At 41.4% G+C, this 11,693-nt stretch overlaps 1 protein-coding gene across 1 annotated transcript in view; it reads left to right on the top strand.

The window, feature by feature from the left end:
• The first annotated feature begins 201 nt into the window (after positions 1–201).
• The window catches only part of LOC113174013 (protocadherin-9), a 172,255-nt gene continuing 160,763 nt past the window's right edge, over positions 202–11,693 (top strand). Inside the window, exons 1-2 of the mRNA XM_026377640.1 lie at positions 202–707; positions 1,199–4,345. Of these exons, the coding sequence (XP_026233425.1) occupies positions 1,310–4,345 (3,036 nt within the window). The 5' untranslated portion in view covers positions 202–707; positions 1,199–1,309. The remainder of the gene's footprint in view (positions 708–1,198; positions 4,346–11,693) is intronic.

Below are 11,693 nucleotides of genomic sequence, written 5' to 3'. Positions count from 1 at the left end.
GAGTTAGTGCAAGATATTCTGCTCTGGGAGTGAGAGTGCAAGGATAAACGGCATATGCACGCTGCGCATCGGTGTCACTCGAAACAGCCTTCCCCAGCCAGGTTGGCGTCTCCAAGCGGGATCGACTCTGAGATTTCACACCTCTGTTTCTTGCTTAAATGTCTTCGTGATCTTTTTTTTTTTTTTTTTGTTAACCTTGTGTCTGCGTCGGCTGATCATTGATGGAGCTCCGTGAACTTGAAACATGACGGGACACGAGTGTCTCTGCCTCCGTTCACCTCGTCGGCTCCTTCACCTTAACAGGTAGCCGGTGTTCTCGGGTCTCGTGTGCAGGAGATGAGCTTTGATTCTGGGACCCGCTCTGATGGAAGACACCACAAAACCACTGACCACCTGGCTGCGTCGCTGATCACCGCATTCACAATTAGACCCTGTCCATTCCCGAAGTTAAATGGGGGAAAGGAACTGCGACATATGCAACCTCTAATTCATCCCACTTTGTGCGACCAGCCGCTTTTACGCAAAACCCGGTCTTGAGTCTGATTACTGTTGCGGGGCGATTCATTTTTCTTTCTCTCTGCTGGACCCCAAAGTCAGATCTGACTGAGAAGGATATCTTTATCCGAATAAGCTCGCAGGCACAGTGGATGAGGAGACGATGAGCTGACACACTCCAGTTTTTCCCTCCTGCGCTGGAACGGATTTGGGTATGTAAGATGGGAATAGGTTTCATTTGCCCACTAAGAATTCAAAAAAATCTGACTGAGCTTATTTTTTTTTTTGTAGGGTTCATTCATGCGCATTCATTCGTTGAGGCGCCCACACACGGCGAAAGCTCTTTAATTTTGGCAATTTAAGTGTAAAATTAATGTGTAATGTGTTGTGAAGTTTTGTGGCCATGGGGATTCGAGGCGCAGAGATTTCCAAGTGACCATAAAATGTGGGTGATTTGGAACAGCCAGCAACAGACATGAATGGCTACCTAAATTGCTGCAGTGTTTTGTTGATTCTTTTTCTATGAATAGTTGATTAAAGCCTATGGGCACATTGGGCAGATTTAATAGTAAATCATGTAAAAAAAAAAAAAAAGAAAGTGGATTAAACAGCTAGGAGGGGGTGTTTGTTAATTAAATTAAATTTAATTACTGTGCATGGTGAATTTATTTCACTGAAGAGAAACTCTGTCATGTATTCATAGGTTTTTCTGTGGAAGATTCTGCCGCCACACATACGGAGTAACTGCCTTTAACAGCGTTGCATAAAAAGAAAACCTTTGAGTTGTGAAGGCTGGGAACACATTTACTCTGTCATGGATCTAAAAGACTATTACCTGTTGGGTGCCCTACTTGCCTGCATATGGCTAGATCCTTCAATAGCCCAAGAGCTGATCTACCCCATCAGAGAGGAGCTGCAAGAAAATGTCCTCATTGGAAACATACCAAAGGACCTAAACATTTCCCATACAAATGCTGCCACTGGAGCTAGTGCTAATCTTGTGTACCGGCTCGTCTCCAAAGCAGGAGATAACCCACTGGTCCGAGTTCTGAGCAGCACTGGTGAGATTTTCACAACATCCAACCGAATCGACAGAGAGAAGTTGTGCCCTGGTCCCTCGTCTGAAGACAGTGAGTGCTCCTTTGAAATTGAAGTGGTCATTCTGCCTAATGATTATTTCAGGCTGATTAAGATCAAAATAATTGTCAAAGACACAAATGATAATGCCCCCATGTTCCCGTCCCCTGTGATCAACATCTCCATCCCTGAGAACACGCTCATTAACAGCCGCTTTGCTATTCCTTCTGCCACTGACCCAGACACTGGCCCCAACAGTGTGCACAAATACGAGCTGATCAATGGGCAAAGTGCCTTTGGCTTAGACATAGTAGAAACGCCTGAGGGGGAGAAGTGGCCCCAGCTCATTGTGCAGCAGAATCTGGACAGAGAGCAGAAGGATACATATGTAATGAAGATCAAAGTGGAGGATGGTGGCAGTCCACAGAAATCCAGCACTGCCATTCTCCAAGTTACAGTAACAGATGTCAACGACAACAGACCAGTGTTTAAAGAGAGTCAGATAGAGGTGCACATACCAGAGAATTCTCCTATTGGCACGTCAGTTGTGCAGCTTCAGGCCACAGATGCAGACATAGGGGCAAATGCAGAGATACGTTATGTATTTGGGACTCAGGTGTCTCCTGCTACGAAAAGACTCTTTGCGTTAAATACAACATCTGGCCTAATTACAGTGCAGAGGCCCCTGGACAGAGAGGAGACTGCAATTCATAAGCTCTCTGTTTTGGCCAGTGATGGCAGTTCAAGTCCTGCCAGAGCTACTGTTACCATAAATGTGACTGATGTTAATGACAATCCACCTAATATAGACCTGAGATACATAATCAGTCCCATTAATGGCACTGTTTTCCTCTCGGAGAAGGATCCCATCAATACCAAGATAGCTCTCATCACAGTGTCAGACAAAGACACTGACATCAATGGCAAGGTCATTTGTTTCATAGAGAAGGATGTGCCCTTCCATCTCAAAGCCGTGTACGACAACCAGTATCTGTTAGAGACATCAGCGCTGCTCGACTACGAAGGGACCAAGGAATACAACTTTAAAATTGTTGCTTCGGACTCTGGAAAACCAAGTTTGAATCAAACTGCCTTGGTAAGAGTGAGGCTGGAGGACGAGAATGACAACCCGCCCATTTTTACTCAGCCGGTTATTGAGCTGGCTGTGATGGAAAACAACAAACGCGACCTGTTCCTCACTACTCTTAGTGCCACTGACGAGGACAGCGGGAAAAATGCAGAGATAGTTTATCAGCTGGGACCAAACGCATCGTTCTTTGACCTCGACCGCAAAACAGGGGTCCTGACTGCATCCAGGGTTTTTGACCGGGAGGATCAGGATAGATTCCTTTTCACTGTAACAGCAAGAGATAATGGTACACCCCCTCTGCAAACACAGGCTGCCATTATTGTAACCGTGCTGGATGAAAATGATAACAACCCAAAGTTCACACATAACCACTTTCAGTTCTTTGTGTCTGAGAATCTTCCTAAATACAGCACAGTGGGGGTGATAACTGTGACAGATTCAGATGCTGGAGAAAATGCTGCTGTTTCCCTTTCTATACTTAATGACAATGAGAACTTTATACTAGACCCGTACTCTGGGGTGATAAAATCTAATGTGTCATTTGATAGGGAGCAACAGAGCTCCTACACTTTTGATGTCAGGGCTGTGGACAGTGGCAGGCCTCCTTGCTCCTCGGCTGCCAAGGTGACCATCAATGTCATTGATGTGAACGACAACACCCCCATTGTTATCTACCCTCCTTCCAACACGTCTTTCAAGCTTGTCCCTCTTTCCTCTATCCCGGGATCTGTGGTAGCAGAAGTGTTTGCAGTAGATGGTGATACAGGGATGAATGCAGAACTCAAATATACTATTGTGAGTGGAAACAACAAAGGTCTGTTCAGAATTGACCCTGTCACAGGGAATATTACTCTGGAGGAAAAACCAGCAGTGACTGACATAGGCTTACACAGATTAGTGGTCAATATCAGTGACCTGGGATATCCCAAGTCTCTCCATACTCTGGTGCTGGTATTTCTGTTTGTCAATGACACTGTGGGTAATTCAACACTCATCAATGATCTCATTCGACGCACCATGGAGACTCCAATTGACCGAAACATCGGTGAGAGCAGTGAAACTTATCAAAGTGGTGACTATTTAACTATCATGATAGCCTTTGTTACCGGTGCCTTAGTGGTGATTATTGTCATCTTTGTCACTGTGCTACTGCGCTGCCGCCACGCTTCCAGGTTCAAAGCTGCACAGAGGAAAAAACAGGGGGCTGAGTGGATGTCACCCAACACGGAGAACAAGCAGAATAAAAAGAAAAAAAGGAAGAAAAGGAAGTCTCCAAAGAGCTCTTTGCTCAACTTTGTCACCATTGAGAGCAACAAACCTGATGATCCTGCACACGAGCCAATCAACGGAACCATCAGTCTGCCCACTGAGCTGGAGGAGCAAGGGATTGGTCGCTTCGATTGGAATGCCACACCCACCACCACCTTCAAACCTAGCAGCCCAGACCTGGCCCGACACTACAAGTCCGCCTCGCCTCAATCGGCCTTCCACCTCAAGGCTGACACGCCGGTGTCGGTGAAGAAGCATCATGTGATTCAGGAGCTCCCATTGGATAACACATTTGTTGGGGGTTGTGACACCCTTTCCAAGAGGTCCTCCACGAGCTCCGACCACTTCAGTGCCTCAGAGTGCAGCTCCCAAGGAGGGTTCAAGACGAAGGGGCCCATGCACACCAGACAGCAGGTAAAAGAGCACTTTTACTGGTCTATAAGTACTGCCTATAACTGCCCTGTTCCACAGTGCTAAAGTGCCAGTCTAGATTAGAGACTCACTCCAAGTTACTGTGAAGCAAGAGAGTACAGGACACACTGCTTCAGCAAGTTCCTCTGTTTCTCAAACTTACAGAAAGAGAAAAAGTAACTTGAACAACTGCTAATTAATGGAGTTGGTTATGGACTCAACAATCACATGCATAATTTTGGGGGAATAATTATACACTGATGCTTTGTCATTAATATATATTTAATTCATATTTAATACAATGCAAGTGGGTGAGTGGTTGCCTTGCCTTATTTTGTCTATTCAGCACCCAGCTTAGATCGCTGGTAAAATGTACCAACATAACATTAATTGTGACTCGATGTTCTTTGTGAAAGAAACATTTTTTTCTTGCCTATCTACTCGGATTACTGTTTTCATCATAGATAAATGCTGCACACATCCTCAAAAGAAAAAAAAAAAATAGCTGACCTTTCACATCTCCCCTCATAAAACTCTTGAGTGTATTCATGTTTTTTGTTTGTTCCTTTATTTTGGTGTGTATTGTAATATCACATAAGACTTTGTAACCTTTTCAACACCTGCAGCAATAACAACAGTCAATAATTAGTCTGCTGCGGTGGTATTGTGAATGTCACTGTAGGCTTTGCCTCATCATCTAAGCTTGAATTAAATGCCTCCTCTCAAAGCACACTAGCGAACTGAGTGAAGCTTGTCTGGAACTTGATACACATCCAATTCAAAAAGGATTAACCAATAATGAGCCTCAAATTTCAACGTAATCCATGCTGCTTTTTATCAAAGCCTTATTAATTTTTCTGCTAATAAAGCACCACTACACAACACACAGTTCTAATCTAATGGAACACACGTGGACAAACACAGGGAGCAGCACAGACGAGGGAAGAGAGAATGCAGAGGGATAAAGGGAGGAAGAGTGAGTGTTGTCAGTAGGTCAGGCTTGACGGGTGGTGGTACTAAACCTTTAGGTGGCAGTGTTGCGCTACTTGGCACAGCCTGGCAAAATGCCAACCTGCAGTGGACTTATAAATGCAAGGGAGGAGAAGAAAGGAGTGAAACCCATGTTGGTGTTCTTAGTGAAATACTCTCGCCTAATGATGCAGAGGCTGCACAGGGAAGATTGATAATGGCATTTAGAGATGTGAGTGATAAGATCTATCCGAAAGAGAGAGTGGAATTACAGGGGTGACACTGTGCGACTCCTATCGATGCATACCTCCGGGTCACAGCATCTGGGGTTGCATTTAACGTGTCTCTATGTGAGAGGTGGCAGTCAAAAGAGGCATTCAGTTTGGCACCATTTCAGGCGCCGTTGGTTTGTGCGTGTTCGTGTGGGGTTGGTGATGTGTGAGTGTGTGTGTGTGTGTGTTTGTGTGAGAGAGAGAGACAAGATGGGATGAGGAGATGAAATGGGTGATAGTAATGGGGAGGGTATTCAAACATAGAGGAGGACACATGAGATATGGCACTATACTGTAAGCACAACTTCATTGATTCGCTCAGTCGTCCCACAATTCCTCATAAAATTTACTGGAATCAATAATTCTGACAAACGACTTAAAGCAGCACACAAACAGAGCCAACACGTTCTGTCTAGTGCCAATGGATAACATAAACAATGCCACTGTTACTTTTACTCACGTGTCTTTGAGCTGCTCTTACACTGTACGCTATCAAGTGTTTCAATTATGATTAAGTATCTGTATTTTGGAACAGCAACATGACAAATGCCCTATAAGCATATCGTCCCATTATAAAATCCATAAAACCATAATCAAATTAGTGCTTATTTATTGAATAAACAGTGTTATTTAAATCTAGCTGAAACCCGCATCCATAAAAAGCACAATCACAGAGATATTCAGCAATAACCATGAACTACTCCACAAAATATGCACTAATATAATTTAACTGCACACAAGGGCACACCTTCTTATCTCTGTTTCCTGATTATTAGAAGAAAAAGCAATTTTCTACCTTTCCATTATTAACTAATAAACTGTCTTTGGATTTTTGTAATGAAGTCTTTTAAGGCATATCTATCATTATTTCTGCAAAAAAAAAAAAAAAAACATCTTACTGATAAATGCTCCCAGCTCAGACTAGAGGTTAAATGGCAGTTATTGATTGTGGTGAAATGATGAGACTGCACTGATTGCACTCACGTGTCTTAGTGGATATAGCAGGGTACGTTATCAATGCCATTGTTACGTCCACATTTTGATTTATTTGCACTATTCAACTACTTGTATTGACATGTGCATGTCATTTCCATTTCGTGAGTGCTGATAAGCAGACGTTCGTCCCATATATCCTGTTCCTTTTTCCAATTCGGAAAAAAAGAGGATTAGCTGTAATTTTAAAAAACGCATACCAATTACCTTTGAGGTAATATTTAAACAGATATAATATTCAAAATTTAATATAGCAGGATTGTCACATCATATTCCCTGCAGAGTAGAAGTGTATTTGAAAAAGATAACTGCATTATTAAAAGATAATTATATATTCATATACAATAAAAATAAGTCAATATCATTTAAAGCTATTACCAGTTGTGTTCACTTATAAAATGAAGTTTGATGTGCTCTGTTTGAATTGCAGCCACTTTGGTGCAGAATTCCAATTGTAATGAAAGAAACGTGGCATTTACATTGCTGCCTTATAAGTAACAAACCATCAATCACTCCTACCTGACAGGGAATACGCAATTAAGTGAAAGAGGACGATGGGGAGAAACGTACAAAGCTGAGAGGAACAGCTTTTAAAATTGACCTACTCCCTAAGAATTGAGAAGCCATTTTCTTCCGCTTCTCAACAACGTGTATGCAATATCAGCACCAATCAATGTGTAAAGAAGCTGAAAGGAAACAAATAAGCATTTAGGAAGAGCAAAGCAGTCGGAGAAATCATGAAGGTTTCAGTAGTTTCTTCCTCTCAGAGAATAAGGCACATAAGGAATAGGAATAGTGGACATCTACAGCAGTGTTATCACAGATAAACGCCTGGTGGAATCAGCTTTATAGAGACCCCAAACTTTGCTGCAAGCAGTAGGAGCAATCCTTGCCTTTGCTTTCTTTTTTCCACTTATTATTTACCCTCCAGGGACCTACATTAGTGTAAACAACACTGAGGAGAAAAGCATGAAAACACTGTCCTAGTTTCACAACGCAACACAAGCATCTAAGAAACCAAGTATAATCATAGCCGCTTCACCATCACTCTTTCTTCCTTTCTGCATAGTCTCAGACGTAGATGTGCTTCGCTAACGCAACACAAGCCCACTGGCTATGTTTTAACCATGTGCTGTACATCAGATCCCGAGGCTCGCGTTATGGACACACAACCGAGGGTGCAGGGTTTGAATTGAGTAGTCTCTGAGATGGTGTATGAAATGTCACGCTTAATCAATTACGATCTATATTTAAAGTTCTCACTCTTCACCGTTACTCTTAAATAAATCCTGTGGTGAGCGTGGAAAACAACACGGTTTTGTTTTCTGTTAAACATATATAGCCTCATATCTGCATTATGCAGCTATACAAGATGCGCCTTTTCTCCCCTCTCTTTGTTATGGTAATACACATTAGATGTTAGGATGCACAATTATTGGGCCGGCCGTGTGGCCAGAACACTTCATGTGTAATAAGGCTTAATTACTGTGGGTTGTTAGTGTTTTTCTTGCATGGCAGAAAAGATGCAAGCACGGAAAGGAAGCTTGAATCTGCAGATCATTGTGTCTTGCACCGCTCTGATGTGCTCTTCTCCTGCTGCACAAGCTCAAACCTTTGCTCTGGTGACATATCCTAGCAGCCCCCCTTTTGTGCAACTTCATAATAGTTACGGCATAAATAGAACAACTGACGACATACGCATATTAGGTTGACTTTATAAAAATCATTCTGGAGATTTTGGTTTTCAATTGTGTTCAATTGTTGTGCCTGTGCCTGCGCCAGGCTCTCATATCGTTTTCCCTCTGATTGTGAGCACTTCAGTAAAAATAGGCTTTTATGACATGATCAGTCATAAGAATTGAGCAGGCTGTTAAATATTTAAGTAGATGTAGAGTTCAGTTTAAAGTGAAAGATGTGCAACAGACCTTTGAGGAAGAGAGGAACAGGGAATCTTCAGCGCAGTATTCCCAGAGTTGTCTTGTCAGTACATTTAATGAATGGACATTCTATGCAAACAGGAGTTTGTACAGACCATTGTAATTATGGAGCCTTGAGGGAGTCGTCCTTCTTGTGCAGGTTCATTTGCCACATTAATAAGGGGATTAGTAGTACGTACGGGGGCTGATGGCAGCAGGAGAAGTTTGAGAAGATTAATGAACTATGACAATGTTGCACCTGAGGGGAAAAGTCTGTTGCAATATCTTCTGGGTTGTGCTGACACAGAGTTTGGCGGTATGAAAGAGGAAGATGGAGAGAGGCCAGTGATTGTTGCCGACTCCAATCATACATCCTTCTCCTCGGCTACCCTGTCATTTTTTGGGATTTGTGTTTGTAATCTGACACTGTACATGTCCATGATACTTCTGACTGAAAATGTTCCAGTGATTTTTAAAAAAACATTTCTAAAGACGGACACAATTGTGAAAAACCTATAATTCTGTGCATATGAGTGCGTGTTTAAACTAGACAAATAGCGATAAAGACGTTAATTAACCAAATGAGCAAATTCGATGCTATCTACAATTGGGTCTGCTGCCAACATCAGGTTAATAATTAAACAAACTGCTGGTACTGTAGATTCAAGACGAATAACCTGACTACGGCATTCTCTCACTGAGTAAAATGTAGCAGATCCTCAAAACTAATATAGCTATCAGGAGATAGTAAGCCAATAAGTCTGTGAGTGAAGTTTCTATCAAAGCTTTAAATCATCAGTGGAGGATTTGCGGGGCTCTGTACTGCACAGATCATTGTATTTCTTAAGAAAAAAAAAATAACGTCATGTCCTCTATGTTTAAGTGGGTAAAAGGAAATGAAATGGATTGTGGGCTATACTAAGGTAGTGGGTGTGAGTACTACCAGTGTAGATTATTGCCCCAAGGGGGATCCAGTTTTGTCTGCACAAAACAACAAACTAAATCAAAGCTCCCTGTTGGTACACTGGCTGAACTGTGGAGTTCATTTATATGTTTTTATTTTCCTCCGTTGAGAAATGAGTGCTACTGATTTTTTTTAAATATATTTATTCATTTATTTATAGCCTTTTTGTTTGTTTTTTTCTTTGATATATGTAACTTCACGGGGCAGGATTGCCAAAACACAGATGATGGCAAATTACCAGGAATTACATTTTCAGTATTGTGAACATTTTATTTAATTTCATTTGTTTTCATCATTATCTATTTAAATGGAATGAAATACTTTCCTCATTATTACACTGTTTTAGTTGGAATATACAAAAACATAGTTTTGATAATGACAACTATTGTCATATATCAAAATGATATATGACAATATTTGTCACACATATACATACACCTGTGTATGCACGTGTGATTTCTTTTTTTTATGGTTTGTTTTGTGTCAATCACTTTTGGCTGGCAACCCATTCATCTCAAATTTAACATCCATTTCTGCAATTTCTCAAAGCAAATTGATTGATGATCAGTCTTCAGGGGTTTGCTTTGTGAAATATTTTGCATGCACAAAAAAGTTATTGTGGCTTTTGTGGGACTGTCATTACTTAATTCATCTCCATGTTTTCACTAATCCACAAAACACATTTCCCATTTTTTCTAAGGCAATCAATCAAGTTGACATATTAGCTTCATATTTTTCTAACACTGCACAATGAGAAAAAGACAAACTGCAGCTTTAAACACTTAAGGTATCGACACCACATCTGAATTCTCTCAAATATACCTTAAATCTAAGAGTAGAGGGTGGAAGAAAATGTTTCTTGACTGCTTGCTTGTCTACAAAAGAGATTATATAATAAGATTAAGTTATGATGCTACTTCATTGTTTGAATGCCCCACACCCTCACCTCGACTACCCATCTCTCTTTTCCACTCCTCACTTGGCCCCTCCACCCACTCCTTATCTTCCCTGTCTTCAGCCCACACCTTTCACCCATGTTTTATCGGGGTCAGTGCCGTTACATGCAATGTTAAATCACCAAGGGTGTGTTCACCTTTGTGTTCTGATCATTTGTGACAGATGAGGGTGCTTTGTGTCCGGCACGTAGCCCCACTTTCCTCCTGTTACCATCCTCTCTCCTTTTATCATTAGAGAGATATGGGGGCATGTGTGTAAAAAGATGGGCAAAGCAGTGCTGTATGTCCTGACATGACAAACCCAGAGGGAGACGCGTCCTTGTCATTGTGTTGTTGTGTCAAGTGACACACGGGCCGCTGCTCTGTCACTAGTGTGTGCCAGTGTCTAGACTAATAGTTGTGATAATGGCATTGCCAGGCACCCCACCCACCCCCACCTCCCCTCAAGCAAAGAGCCACACTTGACTTGAATTGTGACTGCCATTGACTGCTTTGCCACTGGACCCCATAGCTCACAAAGACTCTGTAACCCTCATCGATGTAAATCTTTCTTGTATATATGAGATGTTTCATGTAAATTGAACTCCTGGTAATCTTGCCTAATGTGCTGTGTTACACAATAATGGACTTGTTTTATTTTTCTTTCGTTTTATTTATTTGCCCTGCTTTCTCTCTCTCCTTTTCTTTTTTCTTTCCTTGTTGGGTATACCTTAATTACATCTGAAATAAACTGCAAATAATTCAGTACGCTGCAACTCTTATTCTGTTTTAAAAGCTTTATTTGAACAGTGCTATTCTACCTTTATAATTTCATAATAAATGTTTCAAAGAGATCATTTCTCTGTTGTTCTTAATTCGTCCGTTTGTTCTCCTTTTGTGATTCTGTGATAAGACATGTATTAACTGGGATATGTTTCATTCCAGCTACCATGTGCGAACCAGTTATAATCAGCATTTGCTCATAAACAAATGCTTCAGCTGATTATAATGCCAACTTGTGTATTTTCAGAAGCACCGAGATTTTCTTGTTTGTCTGAATCCATTATTTGATACGGGGCACATAAAGTCACTGACACAGCCAGTAATAATTCATTTCCAGCGTAAGCGACATTTTAATTCAAAGTCCATTTAAAGAGGTACTTTGGTTTCATTCCTAAAGAGTCACATAAGCACATGTTGTCTTTATGTTTCTGCATGCAGTTTGATGGCATGCTGAATGTTGAGTTTAGGCAATAGGATAAAGATAACAGCTGCTCTCAAACATCTGATGTAGGCAGTATT

This window comes from Anabas testudineus, chromosome 3 (assembly GCF_900324465.2).
Source record: "Anabas testudineus chromosome 3, fAnaTes1.2, whole genome shotgun sequence".
NCBI classification, from domain to species: Eukaryota; Metazoa; Chordata; class Actinopteri; order Anabantiformes; family Anabantidae; genus Anabas; species Anabas testudineus.
This window is presented reverse-complemented; position numbering and strand designations above follow the sequence as displayed.